The 17,267-nt window shown below is 37.3% G+C and overlaps 3 protein-coding genes and 1 non-coding gene across 4 annotated transcripts; 1 reads left to right on the forward strand and 3 right to left on the reverse strand.

The window, feature by feature from the left end:
- Positions 1 to 2,062: 2,062 nt before the first annotated feature.
- LOC126800336 (two-component response regulator 24) lies at positions 2,063 to 2,632 on the reverse strand. Its single transcript, XM_050527690.1, has 2 exons — positions 2,420 to 2,632; positions 2,063 to 2,317 (listed from the first exon to the last, which is right to left on the reverse strand). Exons 1-2 carry the CDS (start codon positions 2,624 to 2,626, stop codon positions 2,144 to 2,146), a joined length of 381 nt encoding a protein of 126 aa, XP_050383647.1. The 5' UTR covers positions 2,627 to 2,632; the 3' UTR covers positions 2,063 to 2,143.
- A 956-nt stretch (positions 2,633 to 3,588) lies between these two features.
- LOC126799407 (GDSL esterase/lipase At5g18430-like) lies at positions 3,589 to 5,113 on the reverse strand. Its single transcript, XM_050526609.1, has 5 exons — positions 4,840 to 5,113; positions 4,614 to 4,744; positions 4,260 to 4,502; positions 3,908 to 4,160; positions 3,589 to 3,821 (listed from the first exon to the last, which is right to left on the reverse strand). Exons 1-5 carry the CDS (start codon positions 5,111 to 5,113, stop codon positions 3,589 to 3,591), a joined length of 1,134 nt encoding a protein of 377 aa, XP_050382566.1.
- A 3,168-nt stretch (positions 5,114 to 8,281) lies between these two features.
- On the reverse strand, positions 8,282 to 9,941 carry LOC126799410 (GDSL esterase/lipase LTL1-like). Its single transcript, XM_050526613.1, has 5 exons — positions 9,704 to 9,941; positions 9,484 to 9,611; positions 9,042 to 9,284; positions 8,608 to 8,860; positions 8,282 to 8,514 (listed from the first exon to the last, which is right to left on the reverse strand). The coding sequence occupies exons 1-5, from the start codon at positions 9,939 to 9,941 to the stop codon at positions 8,282 to 8,284; spliced, it is 1,095 nt and encodes a 364-aa protein (XP_050382570.1).
- Positions 9,942 to 16,828: 6,887 nt separating this feature from the next.
- TRNAR-ACG (transfer RNA arginine (anticodon ACG)) lies at positions 16,829 to 16,901 on the forward strand. Its single transcript has one exon. It is a non-coding gene; the product is annotated as a tRNA-Arg (tRNA).
- Positions 16,902 to 17,267: the final 366 nt, after the last annotated feature.

Raw genomic sequence — 17,267 nt, forward strand, 5'->3', positions numbered from 1 at the left:
TAGAGAAAATGAACGTCAGTTGGATAAGGCGCGGGGTTTTTCCTTTTTCTTTTTTCTGCTCAAAACGGCTGAGCGGGAGCTCTCTAGGGAGGGTTTAACCGATTTTTACTTTCTAAAATCACAAGGGTTTTAACGTTAATTTGTTGTACATCAATATATGTTATATATTTTTCATATTTAATAATTAATAAAAGATATTATTTTTCTGACCTCACCCATAACATAATATCAACCGTCGAGATATGTAATATATAACATACATTAATGTATATTATAATTTTTTAACATTTAACCGTTTATTAAGTTATTGGGCCTTTGGGCTTGTAAAGTGACATATTTTTACCATACAAGGCGAAATTTATCAAGTGCGTCGGACAAACTAACCTAACTATAGTCTATCTCCACTACTATAATGGGAAGCGTGACTTTGGTATCAACAGCTTCACCAGATTTTTGAAGTCTCCAAAATGACCATGTTAGAGATAAAAAGAGAAAAAAAAGAAAATAATATGTAACAGGGATAATATGATAAACTACAAAAACTTTTTTTTTGATTTAGAAAATCAAAAGAAGATTGTGGATAGTGGGAATTAGATAAACCAAAACTATTTTAAGTGATTGTGTAATCCGTGAAAATTTACACGGGTAAATGCTAAGAGCAAATGCACCCCTAAAGTCAAAAAGCAAAGGCAAAAGGTAAGGTTTTGCCTCCCAGTTTTGCAGTTTTGCCTTTGCCGTTACATATTTTTATGCAACCCATAAATGCACGAAAGGGATGTCAATGCTCCCATATCATCTATGATTTAATCTAGTGGTAATTGTGCAATTTAATTAATCCAGTGGTGCAATTTATAATTTTTTTGGTGGAAATATGGGACATAAGTCTGGGCACACAATCAAATGAAACAAAGATGGTTTCTCAATCTCAATCACATACCGAGAGTGGACAAAAGAAAAACCTTAACAAGCCCTTCAATCTCATCAATCTCACTCTTATAATCCTATCTCACTCCACCACTTAGTCTTACATATTTAATTTTCCTCGTCTTGATCCCCACCTGATCGAATTAGGGGCTAGCTACCGGGAATGAGAGATCTTTCTATTCAATCTAGTGTTGGCGGGCAGTTGGTGGCGGTGGTGCAGGTTTCTCTCCACAGTTTACTCTTCAACATGCACGGTGAATAATCAGTTGGCGACGGTGAAGGACAAGAAGACGATGCATTTTGCCCGACTTGGTCAACAGACCAAACATGCTTGTGGGGTTGGTCGGGTAGCTCACAGGTCGGGCAGCAATAGTGGGCATTTTTTGCCTTTTTTATTGGTCATGCCCGTCCAAAACACCCCGGTGTATTTGCTCTAATAGATAATAGTGCGAAAAGAGCAATTTTGTAAAGTGGAGTGACATGTTGATAGTTCGATTATTTGATTACATTATGTGTTATAGTGAAAAGGATAAAACTTTACAAACTGGTCCGTGATGAGAATCATTTGCTTTATTAAGTGTGTATGGCAAAATCATCTTGTTGTAGATGATTGTACAAAACGAGCGCTTTTGTAAAGTGACGTGACATATCAAGAGTTTTGGTAATTGGATTGCATTACATGGTATGACTGAAGGGATAAAACTATACATACCGGTGTGTAAAGTTGGTGGTGAGCTAAATCATATGCTTTATCAAGTGTTTTTTTTACATAATCATCATGTTGTAGATGAATGTACCATTAGCGCTTTTTGTAAAAGTGACGTGACATATCAAGAGTTTTGATTATTGGATTACGGTATGACCGGAAAATATAAGAATCTCGATTGTGTTCCTTTTGCGTCAATGTATTTCGGATCCACCAACCGAAGACTGGTGTTATGGTGTAGCTTACACTGTAGGTAGGGATGATTAAAGGAGGAAAACCAATCCGATGATATGAAATGAAAGTAACTGCATGTATAGAATAAATGAGAGGAGAAATTTATTAATAATTTTCTTTGCTATTACATGGTTGATTCAACGAGCCAAGTTACAACAACGATCAGTAGAAAAAACTCATCACACATAGCATGAAAACATCGATCTATCACACATATATCCTGCTCATGATCTATCTCGCCCTCTTTTGCATGCTTTGCTATTACATATATAGATCTATTCAGTGACTGCCTATTTCTTCAAGAATGGAGGTGACATGTTCGGCGGTTAGAGGCTTTTCATAACAATCATCTGCGCCGGCTTCCTTGAATACTGGTTTCGCAAACTCAAGCTCACGAGAAGTGACACCAACAATAAGGCCTTTAAAACCCATGGCTCGAAGTTCCCTTGTTGCCTATAACATTTCATCATTTAAAACACAACATATATGCTTGCACTAATTAATATCGAACACAAGCTATGAAACTAAGCATTGAGTTGGGTTTAGAAGACAAACCTCGAGTCCATCCATAACAGGCATCTCCATATCCATAAGAACAACATCAAAAGTACTAGCTCCCAAGCGGTAAAGATCAACTGCTTCCTTTCCATTCCCAGCAACCTGAATCTCGCAATTGAATCGATTTAGGAGCATCTGGTGGCGCATTTGAGTTACTCGATCATCCTCCACAATGAGTGCATATATTTTCTTCTCTCCGGCCATCTTTGCTGCTCAGTCTTCAGGCGTGCATAAAACCACAAATAATGCGCATTAGTTAAACAAATATTTCCGACACTGCGGATAGTACAACAAACCAAAAGTGCAATTTGAATCACCTTGTAACTAGCTATTTGCTGTAAAGATCACGAGACAAGAAATTTCTTCTTTTATGGGATGTATACTTCACACACGTTTGTATATAAATAGAAATCGAAGTTAAAGAGCTGTAACTTTTTTGTGTAAAGATTCTCTCAAATCCAATTTCAAGTTGTTTCTTAACTTTTTGGATTCTCAAGCACATATATGGACTATCTGATTAGACACTAGTGATCTAAATTATTATACAAGAATGGTTGGTTGAATAATTTATACTATGTTCCCATACCAAAGTTTATAGAAACAAAAAATCCATGTATGTATGTACGTATATATGTATGTTTTGTCATCATACAAATTGAATCAGATGACCAACTCAAAACTCATATAAATTATGTTTACTTACTGAACATATCAAAACTCATGTATGTATGTACGTATATGCATGTAAGTTTGCATTATCAGATTCAAATCATTAAATTAATGTTGATGCAAAGTTCGTTTCGTATGATTACACACGGATCATGTACAGTTCAGTCATGATTGAAGAATCAAATTTGTAAACATGAGTGAAAGTATTTATTTTTCTCTTGTTTTTGTTTGTAATTAAACTGTGTACAATATATCTGTTAAATTGAATAACTGATCGATGATCGATCGAGAATATATCATTCGGGTCTTAAATCATTAACTCATTGCAGTGCATGCAAACTGAAAATTCACGAGAAAAAAAAGTGGCTAGATCGATTTCATTGATGAAGATGGTAGATTACAACTTGAAATTATTAGACATTATATATATATATATATATATATATGCGTTTGTGCTAGCTAGAACTTGAAGTAAAATTCCTTGGTTTGATCAATGATTAGATAGATGAGTCCAATGCCATAATTGTACTGAGGTTCATGGGACTCATGTAGCGAAGTGAGCCGGTATTCATCTGCTGCACTATAATTCTATTAGCCTTCTCAGATGGGTGGAAGGCATCCCAAAACACATAGAGAGCTCTGTTAGGGCACAAGTTGGAGAGGAATGTGCAGAGACCGACTCCATTATAGGGTCCTTGCCCGCAACATGCTACCTTGGAATTAGTAAACCCTAACAATGATACATAAAGATCGAGTTAATTAACAATCAAATTAAACATACATCTCAATTAGATTAACTATGAGAATTATAAGTACCAAATGCTTGAGGGTTGTTGATGAAATCCAGATGCATTTGTCCATTATTCGCTGAGATGAAAACATCTTTCCCAAGTCTCCTGTTGAGTCCTTTCAACATTTGATCCAGTTGCGGGTTGTATAAGGCACCGGCTCGCTGAACTTCAGCCGAACATCCACCGTTGGTGGCTCGAGTAGCCATTTCTCCGGGGACACATCCCATTGCTCCGGTACCAGTCACCAGGATCCTACGTGGTCCCAGCTTATACAAGTTCTGCCCGTCCAAATAATTGAATTATGCAATAGTTCATAGATCATTAATTAGCATTTAGCTTTGAGGAAACTAACGTATTAGCTAGGTGTGGTAAATTACCATTAAAAGTTTCTCGTACTCGGATATGAGATACTTGACATATCTCGGAAGGGGAAGTTGGCGAGATCGGGCGGAGAAAGGGCCCAAATAGTAGTTGTTGACAAAATCATTGCCGCCAACACAGATAAGGACGAGGGATTGCTCTATGAGTCTTTTGGTTTGGTCACGTCCGATTAGAGCCTGCACTCTTCTCTGATATTCTTGGAAGTACGCAAGTTGTGTAGGCATTCGGAGTATATTCAGCTGCAACCACGTACAATCATATATATATGTCGACCAAATTTAGCGTTAGGGTTTAGGGTTTAGTGGTTATGCATGGCTGGCCTCTTTAATTAGAAATTTAAAGTCACTTACAAACTGAAATCCGGTGTCATTGAGAATTCCAACCCCGGCTGAAGCGAAGTTGGCACCAATAAGTAGCCTTCTTCCATTTAGCTGCGGACTTAAGTAAGGCAATGGTGATTCTGGTGACCCAATTTTCTGACCTGATCATGATCATGCGAGTTGTGTGAACATGGGCAATGTATCTGTATATCAACTAAAATTTAACGACTACTAAATGTTTGTTGAGAGACTCAACTGATGATGTCTGCAATGTTAAGGCCATTGGAGAATCGGCCGGAGGCCCGGTGAGTCGGGGAATCAATGCCGTAGGGGTAAGCGTCGGCACGAGCAGTGGTGATCAAATAGTTGTTGTTGCCGTTATCGACCAATGAATCACCGAAAACAAAGAAAGCTCGAGCGGATTCAGCTTGAGGAGCAAGGTAAATGGTTCCCGACAATGCCAAAAGGATCAGACCACATATAGACGTCACTGCATTAGATGATGAAGAGAAGGCCATTGTTTGGACCATAAGAACTAATTTGTAGGAATGACTGCTACAAATAGTTTTCTACGTACTTACTACACATATGAACTCTGATGAACAAGATTTCTGAGGCTCACTGGCTTTATATATGGAGCTTCTGCCATGAGTAATGGGTTCGTGGCTTCAATTCCACCGCACCTTTTATACATGGAATCAATTATGTAACTGAACTATACAATATATAAAAACTTTTTTTTTCACGCATGCATGTGTTCAGTAGGTGATAAATTAACTTCTTTCCTATAAATATATAAGAACTTCGTATAAAACCTCTGGCACCCAACCAGAGATGCATGAGGAAAAGAAGGTATGGTGAACTTTTTCTTGCTAGCTAATATGTGAGGGATTCATGTGACGTTCATAATTAAACTGACCGGGGTTAGATCCATCATTTATGTACAAACCCTGGCTAACTACAACCTAAAAGTTTCTTCCCACCGCTCCAAAACTCGATCGCCTAGCTAGCTACCCGTTACCTACAGAGCAGTAAGTAACATTACTTATGTAATTACATCGTACACGAGTGAAATTACCATAGTAAATTGGCCAAGTACAACTAGAAATGTACCCATGCCAGACAACCAGAGTACCAAAGACGGAACCATGATTTCATAATGGGTTGGGTTAGAAAAACTTTATGATTATTTATGAACTATGTATAGAAATTTAGGACATGCATATTTAAAATTTAAATTTTTACACTAAATTTTAGCTAAAAAGACAAGTTTTTATGTAATTTGAAGTAGACTACAGCCCACTATAACCCATGTGTAGCTACGTCCTTGCAGTACATATATAGCTGCAGGTTAAAATTCATTTCTGGAAATTACAGGCTCTACACTTCTACTAGTGTTCCAGCAACCCAGTAATTAACTGATGATCGAATGTACATGCATGCCTAGAAGTGTGGGCTGTTTGCATGAAGCTTGGCAATGGCAACTTGCGTATAAAAGGTATTCTGATCAGCCTACAACTACATCTCCACGGATTCGATACACACACATTTATAGAACGTAACGAATTTATGGCTCGATCTGTACTTTCCAACATCAGAAGTATATGAATATTCTTAGTTTCTTACCATCTAGCCTTGTTATACCTTTTAAGTCTCGAGTAACAGAAGAATTAAATAGACGATTTCACATGATACCATGGTAGCATCCTCCATATACAAATTAATAATAAGAAATGTCCTCCTTGTCTGGCGCTGTTGTTTACAAGTGCGACTTGGGTGCCAACTGATAATGGAATTAGCGATTGATTGAGTATAAATAGGGAACACATGCAAATGACGGTACGTAGGTGGCATGTGGGTTCATAACTTCGTCTATCTTTTGTTGGTGCATGATGGGGATTTTATCGAACCACATAATATATATGAAAAATGAATACTTGTTGTGACGATTTTGAAAGTTTGAATTCACGTTGGTTCTAAATTTTCATCGACATGGGTCAATATTTGATGTGCGCCCATGTGTTATATATATATAATTTCTATCCATAATGAAGTTTAAGCGTGAATTCTAACTTTCAAAGTCATCGCAACAAGTACTCATTTTTCCTATAGATTTTGTGGTTCGATAAAATCCCCACCATGCACCAACAAAAGATAGAAGAAGTTATGAACCCACATGCCACCTACGTACCGTCATCTGCATGTGTTCCCTATTTATACTCGATCAATCGCTAATTCCATTATCATTTGGCACCCAAGTCGCACTTGTAAACAACAGCACCAGACAAGAAGCAATACAAGTAGATCGATCGAGGTACGTAAAAGCCGAGTAACTTCAAAACGATCACAATTGTGAAGTACGTAGGCAAGGTAATTAATTAGTTTGCCATGAGGGCAATGAATCGAAGGGAAACCCCTAATATTTAACGAGCAAGTACAAGTGTACGTTACAACTAAAACATGATTTGCCGCATCATTTATGAAGTTCCTCAAATCTTATGCCTGAGATCGACATCACATTAGGTAATTATTGTTAGCCATATGCATGTGTGAATACATAAAGGAATAATGATCACTCGATACATAAATAAGTAGAGTACGTGTCGAATTGATCACTCTGCTTTTAAAATTATAATTATAAATAGTAATGATGACCCTTATTTATGAGGAGAATTCTGTTATATATTGCTTCATACCATGCAATAGCACTTTCCTCTACAAACAAACCTCTCACATTCATTGTGCATTTTATGATACCACTCCTTCATCACACACTTGTGTGTGTATAGCATACCTTGTTACACAGCAGACAATCCCTATTTATAAGGATACAAGGCACAAGTCAATGTCTTATTTTTGCACAAAGAGTTTTGATTCCGTCAACTGTGAGTTTTGCTTAGCTTGCTATTAATTAGTTGTTGCATATTACTAAAATGATATAAATATAGATATAAATAAATAAATATATATATATACAATCCGTTTTAGTTGCGGACGTCCGCACTGTCCGTGCTCCCTTCCTCCCGGCGCTTATGTTTGTACCGGCCGGAGCTATAATGTCGGTCCACAACGGCCGAAATCTCGAAATTTTTGAAAATTTCAAGTTCTTCGGCACCGTGCAGAAATTTCGAGATTCTGACCGTCGTGGGCCGGCACTGCAGCTTCAGCCGACACAAACATGAGTGTTGAAAGGAGGGAAGCATGACCGGCACCATCCGCGTTGTTGTTGTGCGTCACCAGTCGCTAGAACGGGCAAATCTGCACCGTGTGGATGTCTGTATCTGATAATCCCCCTATATATATGTGTGTGTGTGTGAAAACAACATGAATTGGAAGACATGGATTTTGGCCGGGGAGCTTGAGATTAAGAACTCTGGTTTTGTCGTTGAATTGAGACTTTTCAAGGAGATCGAGAAGTAGTTCAAGGAGACCCGACTTTTCAGTTTCGAGATGGATTTGGGGAATTATGTTGCTTGGCTGCTTGCTCATGCATCCATTAATTATTCATCGAAAAAATTATTCACCAAAGATTAACTCTAAAAATCAATCAATCCTTGACATTATAGTAGTAGTACTATTCCAGCATACAGAGTTACAACAGATGAATGATAACTAGCTGGTATAGTATAGCTCTTGTACGTATATAGTGAAAATGAATAGAGATGTAGAGTCTGAAATAGAAAATACATGAATGATGTCTAGGTCCTGGAGTCCAAAGCCAAAATGGTGCTGAGGTTCATGGGGTTCATGTACTCGGTAGATCCGGTCATAATTTTGTCGACAATTAATCGGTTCGCCCTTTCCGATGGATGAAATGCATCCCAGAAAGCATATATATCTCTGTTCGGGCACACGTTGGACAATGCAGTGCACAATCCCAGCCCATTGAAACGCCCTTGGCCGCAACAGGCGATTTTAGAAGTAGTAAATCCTGCACAAAACATCAGTGATTACAAGTCAATCGCCATTCTTGAACAACATAATGAAGTATCTAGGACGTACTAATATTTAGACTTTTACGTACCAAATGCTTCAGGGTTGGAGACGAAGTCGTAGTGACTCATCTGAGTGTTAGCAGAAATGAAGATATCGGCGCCTAATTCCCTGTTGAGATCACTTAGCATCTGATTAAGTTGTGGATTATAGAGATTCGCAGCTCTTTGAAGCTCGGATGCGCATTCGCCATTAACACTATGCTGGGCCAACTCAGCTGGAACACAGCCTAATGGTCCTGTACCTGTCACCAAAACCCTACGCCCTCCAAGCTCGTATAGCCTCTGAAACGGGCACAGTATATATCATCAATACCAAGTTGCAAGTTATTAAGTCAGTTGGTCCAGTAAATAATGCTTCGCATTATTTGGTCAGGTGTCCAGTAAAGTAAAGTTGGTAGAAGCCCCAACCGAAGCATTAGTGACAAAAATAATTTCAAAACATTACTGTAGAGAAGTTAGTTACCAGAAGAAGCTTTTTGTACTCGGAAATGAGGTATACGACATAATCTGGAAGAGCATATTGACGGGATCTAGCAGAGAAAGGAACCAAGTAGTAGTTGTTGACGAAATCGTTGCCGCCCACTGTCATGAGTATAAGTGCGTCGTTTACAAGCTGCTGCGTCTGTTCAGGTCCGATTAGGGCACTCAGCCTTTGCTGGTATTGTTCAAAGTACTCATATTGCCTGTACATTCTGATAATGTTCACCTGCAGAATCAATTACCTTTTGATCATCAGGGTTTGTTTCACCTTGTTTTTATTAGAATGGCCATATATGAGCACGTTGATGTATGTATGTACTTCTAACAAAAGCGCTTCCAACAATATATTGCTGGAATAATTAATACTAATTAGTAATTACACACAAAAAACCAGTCAAAACAGTGGTAAAGTAGATAAAACTTACAAACTGAACTCCGGTGTCATTGAGGATGCCAATGCCAGCAGAAGCAAAGTTGGCACCAACGAGTAGATTTTCACCATTGAGCTCTGGACTCAAGTAAGGCAATGTGGGTTCTGCACCAAGTGCTTGACCTGTTTACATAACACATTAGATTCAACCACTCTACTTATAGTTTAAGTCACTAAAATATAATTAAGTAAAACAGAATGAGTATAAACCCAACTGATGAAGTCAGGGATGTTGTAGCCATTAGAAAAACGGCCGGTTGCTCGACGAGTTGGATAGTCGATGCCATAAGGGGGAGCGTCGGCACGAGCCTGGGTCGCCAAGTAATTGTTGTTGCCATTGTCGACCAATGAGTCTCCGAACACGAAAAAAGCACGAGCCTCGGCCTGCCGGGTGCCGAAGCTTACCAGTGCAATGAGGACTACACTGAAAACCAGCACCAGTGAGCTAACCATGTGTAGCTAGCTGGTTTGTCTTGAAGATGGAATGTTAGATATTCAACTTGTGTGATGAAATGAAGAAAGATAGGGTCTTATATAAAGGTAGAGGTTCTTGTCTTATTAAGGATAATCAAGGCCCACTCGAGCAAAGCAAGCTGGAATGGGTAGTTGTGTTTATGGTGATATATAATGTACTCTATCTGCTTGGGAGTTGTGATTTCAGTGATCAAATGGAGTGAACTAGTGAAGGTCTTTTTTTTTCTTCTTTCTATTTTTTTTTCACTGCAAAGTCATAACTCGAAAGCCAGCGAAAATTAGTTTTGGTGTCAGTCATGACCTCATTTCTGTGAACCAATTCAAATTGATTAATCAAAACCATCAAAACCATGCATGCAAGATAAATACATGCGCGTACGCTTATATATGATCGTCGAAGACAGCCTTCAATTAGGACCGGGATCCTTTTGCTCAACTACATCCTTGTGTGTAAATCGATCTATGTCGTTTAACTTTTTATTCATCTGTAAGGTCCGCTACGTAGCACAAAATCCACACCATAAAGCGCGCAAGTCCTTTTTTAATTTGGTGCTAGTGTAATTTTGTATCATCAGCACACTAAAACTATATGGAACTGCTACCATTTCATATCTGCAAAATATCTCTGCATCCTATATTTCCCAAACAAAACGTAATAAACAACTTTTTCCAGCAATTACTTTAGCCTTAAATGTATCATTATATAGTCAAAAAAGTTTGTGGAATAGTTGAATCGCAAACCAACAACTCTTGCAGCTTTTAAAATTATTGTTAGAGCATCTGCACCCTCGAGCAAACGGGAAAGAACTGCTTGAGCATGAGGTGGGACCGCTTGGGTTTGCTTGAGCAAACCTAAATCGTAGCTCACAGCGGCAGCAATAGAAGTTTGACTTGCTCGCCCAGTCAACCTTCCGGTTTTGCTCCATCTTCCGCTCGAGCAAACTTTGCTCGGCCTTTCGCTTGACCAAATGGCTGAGCCCACAACACGTGGGTGACATCTCCTTTTTTTTCTGTCAGCCAGTAAAAAGTGAAAAATAAATTACAGACCAATGATGCAATGACACGTGGCTTACTGACGGTGTCATTCAAATTGCAACGGTTTAATAGATCTGGGCCTTCCATTTGAATCAGAAATTTCGATCGAACTGTCATAATTCATAGGCAATGGGTACTATTTTATTAGAATGGAAACAAACCCAAAAAAATAGTAAAAAATCCCAAAAATTTCAAAACTCTCCCAAAAATTTGCCTATAAATACTACTTCAATTTTAGATCAACTCACACCAATTTGTGCATAACAAATTTCACATCTTCCTCCATCTCCTCTCTTATTTCGTTTAGTATTTTATTTCCAAAACAATGGGCACCCACTGGTTTCCTTCTGAAAATTTACAAATGTTCATCGATCTCTTTTGTTCGTCATAGTGTTGGAGTTTTACGACGGTAACAAACAAAATAAAGACAAATTATGGGAGACAATTCATGCCAATTATATGCAAATTCGGGTGTTAGCACCGAGTGAGAAACCTCCAAATGAGTCGAGGACCCAAATCGCGCTCGCTTCTCACTACAACAAGTTCAAACTACTCTTGCAAAAATGGAGCGAATGTTTGGCGGCGGCACGACAACGTGTAGCTAGTGGCACTTCGTTAATGGATGAAGTAAGTTTACATTGTTTTATCATATAATTATAATTTTTATTCGATTATATATATAATTAAATTGTAATTTATATATCTAATTTATTTAAATATGTAGCATTGTTTACATTATTTGTTTTATTCAATTTGTTTAAATTATGTAATTAAATATGTACCTAATATAAGTTTTTCATTAGGAACGACAAGCTAAATCATGTTAATATAATGCCAAAAAGAAAAAGTTTACACGTTGAATGTTGGGAAGTGGTTAAGGATCATCCAACTTTTTATTGCGGTGCTACCTACCACTCCATCTCCATATGCAAATAGTTACGATGCTAATCCTTCCGTAACCGAATCATCTCCAACCATCAATTTGGATGATGACCAAGTGAATGGGACACCTCCAAGCAACACGACAGCTTCCTTGAGTCTGCCTAGACCAATGTGAACCAAGGCGGCAAAGGAAGCTAGGCACCAAAAGAAACATGGTAAAACTCATATTGAGCAACAAGTTGAGGTTTTGCATACCATTGCAATTAACAAAGCATCATGACACGCCAAGAGGCTAGCGCATAATGAAAGTGAGCTCAATTATTACGCGGAGTACATAGACATTCAAAAGCGGAAGGAAGCAAGGGCGGAAGAAGAGTTATGATTGAAAAACCAAGAGAATGACACAAGGATCATGACAATGGATTTGGAGTCTATGACCCCAATCTCGAAAATGTATTTTACCAAGATGAAACTAGAAATCCTTAATGAAGGAGGAGCTAGTCAAGATCAACCTAGCGATGAAACATATTCAGATTGTTATCACCAAAATCACCTAAGCCGCGTCCTATTTCCATGATAGTTATACTATTGTACTAAATTTAAATTTTATGTAATTTAAATTTTATGCAATTTAATTTTTCGAGAAATAAAAAAATACAATTTATTTATTAAGATGAAATTGAAATACACATTAAATTTAAACACACACTTAAATTTAAACACATACTTAAATTAAACACATACGAGCTTAATAATTAAATACAAATAGAATAAAAACTCATAATAAAACATATTTAGAGTATTTCTCCATTTTCACCCTCCAAATGTGTTTCATCAAGTCTCTCTAGAGCTCTCTATATATGTAAACGGATTCGAGATCAGCAACACGGTCGTGAAACCGTTGTATATTGGCTCTATCTCTACTGATTGGCTCAAAACGAATTCGATTCCCTCGTACATCCATCATAAACCCGGAAAGTCCTCATTGGGTTTTGCAAGTCTTCTTATTCTGCACATTCTTCCTCAACATCCTCCACGTACTCTTTCTCAACAATCATGTTATGCAATATAATGCAAGCTAACATGATGTTAGTCATTACCGATTTGTGGTGCATTGTACAACTATGACGTATAATTGCTCATTGAGATTGCAAGATGCCAAAGGCCCTCTCCACATTTTTCTGGTATGCCTCATGTTTCTTTGTAAAGAGCTTATCTTGCGGTGTCTGGGGATTGGGAATTATTTTTGAAAAATGTAGAATATCCTTTGCTATATTTCGTCAGCCAGATAATAAGATGTCGAGTACCTCTGTTTGTAGACTTCGTAGACGGCAGTTGAGTCTCTTCCGACAAGGATCTATGAGAACACATTCGATAGGTGGAGCACGTTAATGTCATATTTAGCTCCAGGACACCCAAAGAAACTGTGCCATATCCAGGTATCATAGGAGACCACGACTTCTAGGATAACCGTTGAGAAACCCTTTCGACTTGAGTATACCCCTTGATAGGTGGTTGGGCAGTTCTTCCACTCCTAGTGCATGCAGTCGATGCTTCCAATCATACCTGGAAAGCCTCGATGTTTGCCTTTAGCTAGTAGTCGCGTGAGGTCTGTCGGTGTTGGACTGCATAGGAATCTTGGACCATAGAGGTGAACCACTTGCCTGTAAAACTCCTTCATATAATGGAGGGTAGTCGATTCTCCCATCATTGTAATTTCAGTACATTGATACGCAGCTGACCCGTACGCTAGCATTCATAGAGCCCCCGATTCTCTTTTGTTGGGAAAGTAGCCCTAGCAAACCAGTGGTGTCTTCTCTTTGGTGCCAAGATTGGTCATGGTTGCATAAGTCTATCATGATAATGTTAAATCGGTCTCTGCTCATCCTGTACCTCCGGCGAAAGTCTTGTGAGTCGAAGATTAGTCGTTCGATGAAGTAATCTTCCATAAGATTGTGTCTCATAGATAGCCTCTGACGTGGCTTATTCGGTTTTTTACCGCGACGTGAACCGCTTGGCCATGCTGGTTCATCGTCGTGTTGTGCTTCCGCCATGATAAGCTGATTGACGAATGATTGCTCCATATGGTCATCTTATTTTTGTTGACGTTGTCTCCGCTTGAAAAAAATTGTGGAAGCTGAAAGGATTCACTAGTGCATGAACAAGGATATGTTGCTAAGTGTTTAAATAGAAGGATTCTAAATATGCTTTGATTCTTCATAATGGTGTGAATATAAAATGAGTGATATTAGACAATTTATAACCAATTGGTCGAAAATCTCACCGGAAAACTGGTCCAATAATGTTTCCGACAATGACAGGTGGCAATGACACGTGTCAATTCTCTATTTGTCAAAAATGTATCAAAAATCTTGTATAATATCGAGTCGATAAGACACCTGGCACATTATTATTAGTTGTAAATATATCCGGATTTTTTTTAATCATTTCACAATAAGACAAAATTGAATTGCTTAAGCAAATTGTGAATGAGTGTGTGGAAAAATTGATTTGCTTGAGCAAATGTTGAAATCGATTTGCTTGAAGCAAAATTTGCTTCCGGACTCACCATTTACTTGAGCAAACTCATTTTATAGGTGCATATGCTCTTATATATTCCTTTATATTCTATAGGCGTATTATGGTTCTGAATAGTATACCTTGATTGGAATGGAATTGAACATGCACCGGCATGCAGCGCGAGAAAATTCAGAAAGCATGGCTGTGCAAGAGTAATATCAGCTTCTTAGTAAAGAAAAATAAAATGCGCGCTGTTATAGAAAGCAGAAAGATGCCAACAATCGTATCAAAAAAAAAACAAAGATGCCAACAACCAAGCTAGCATTGATTTTGAGGGACCAAGCAAAATTTATGCATCTTCAAAATTATCGGACCAGTAGAACGATCCAGACTCCAGAGTCCCAGATTTGTAGTATAAATGGGTTGTAGGAGCCTTTATAATAAGTTAATAACCAACTACTAAACACAACATATTCCTTATAATTAAATTCACTTAGCTGGAAAATAAACATTTTCGAGTGTTCAAGTAACAAGCTTCATTAGCTATTCCAGATGTAGAAGCGTGTTGTCAGCTTTTCAACCTTTCTTCTTATTATCGAATATGGAGGCTCTTTAATTTTCACAACGGTAAGCATGCATCTGATTTGATTTGGAACTCATGTCCTTTACTTGGTCATGTACTACAGCCCGCCGGTAGCCTTAATTTAGCTTCAAATGATATGACAATTACCCGTTACTAATTGAGAGTACAACTAATTAAGCATAATTAGATTAATTTGAGGGCTGCAGTTACATTAACTTGCCTCTTCGTCGGCATTTATAACAGAATTCAAGCCTCATGAGGTTCAACTGCAATATAGACGTACTGTAAATCATACCTGTACTGGACATCTATATTACTATATACATACACACACACATACACAGTTTAATTAGGACCTTGGGTTGATCCGACGTCCCTTTATTCATTAGAAGCGATATTAATTTCTACGTATACGTAGTATAGTAAAATCTCATTAAATTAATATTCAATTAATTAATAACTTTACTAAAATAATAATTTTTACCAGTCCCAACTTAGGGCCAACGTGCTAAATTAATATTTCGTTAAATTTATAAAATAATAGAGTTTCGAGAGTTTACATGGATCTCATCAAATATATAAATTAATAATAGTTTAATTTATATACATCTATGAGGATCTCATTGAAGAATGAATATTATCATCAAATAAAATAATATAATATATAGGAGTAATCGGACAACATAATATTTTGAACAACGGTGTCAATAATAAATCCAACAATTTGTGTATGAACGAAATATAAAACTCTTTTTATTCTTAAAAGTGAAAGAAAATATTTATTATACCATGATAAATTAATAGATTATTAATTTATCGATATATTAATATCTCGTTAAAATAATAAATTTTCTTAGTCCCGACCTTATTAATTTATAAAGTTATTACTGTAATAAGATTTTTGAGAAGAAAAAAAGTTACGTCATTTAATTACGGCACAGTTCCATTTCCGATCTCAAATCAAGTAATGAACAAGGAAATAAATTGAAATAATGTACTTCCACGTTCTATGACCAGATAATTAACTAGGGTTCATTATAAACAAGGATGAATTTCTTTAGTTGTTTTGTTTTTTCTTTTTTTGAATGATCTTTAGTTGTTTTTTCAAGCAGGCACAAATAGCTAGTTCGAAAACCTATCCAGGATCAAAATGAGCTTATCTCCGTAAGCTGACTATTAGTCTCGAAATTAAAATTCAAGACGGAACAATTTTGTGGCTAAAGACGCCTAGACTAATCTGTTTTGATCTGAGTATGTAAATTTTTTGTTGTCCCCATAGGGGATTTATCGATTAATGTCATAGTTGTGCAGTGCTTCACTTCTTGGAGAGAACACATGTACTATAGAGAACAGGTAACATGAATATGCAACATATTTGGCGGCTAATTAAGTTAATGGAAATTTATTTGGAGGCTTCACGATCAAACTTCATCAGTACTTAATTTGCTGGACCATAGCAATTTATTTCAGAAAAAATTCATACTGGCAAGGGCAGGGTCATGCTTCTACTGCGTGCAGTGATTGAGCACGGTACGTAAGCTTATAGCCTTATATGCTGTATGCATCTATTAGCTGTATAAAATAATGAACAATAATGATCCATCAGTTTATGGCCTATCCTTTATTTGTAGGATTTGTTTTTCCCAACTGATATTGGATGGAAACTATGAAGTGTGCCACTCAAGTAGTTGCCTTTCATATATCTTGTGCATGGGAGCAATTAAGTAATAACCTACAGTATTACAAAAAAAAAAAATTGCTCGGGCTGTTAATTTGTGCAATATTTAGAGCTCTGTGTTTTATTATTTTGAGTAAATAGATGTCATGGAGAAGCTTGACAACAAATGACTCTGTGTCTCAATGGATAAGGCGCTGGTCTACGAAACCAGAGATTCTGGGTTCGATCCCCAGCAGAGTCGAAATATTTTTTCTTTGTGCAATATGCTGTACTCGATCTGTAATTGTTGTGTTGAGGTGACGTCTTGGTGGCTATAGTTTTTATTTTTCTCCGTTCAGCAAGATATAGATATAAACTTCATCAAGGGTCGATAAGCCGGAATGAAAGACAAATTAATTAACAGAGAAAGAGCTAGCTAGCTAGCTTGGATTTCATTTGCAAACCATCACACAATTATTTCCAATAATACAGTTTCCCCATGACATATCACTGGGAAATAAATAATGGCGTTACAACTAACAAGACACATTACAAATTAGAGATAGTAATTAAATAACTTCACACAGACATGCAGAACCCTTGCCTTCAGCTATAGAGATCGACTTGA

Source organism: Argentina anserina, chromosome 6, assembly GCF_933775445.1.
Source record: "Argentina anserina chromosome 6, drPotAnse1.1, whole genome shotgun sequence".
Lineage (NCBI taxonomy): Eukaryota > Viridiplantae > Streptophyta > Magnoliopsida > Rosales > Rosaceae > Argentina > Argentina anserina.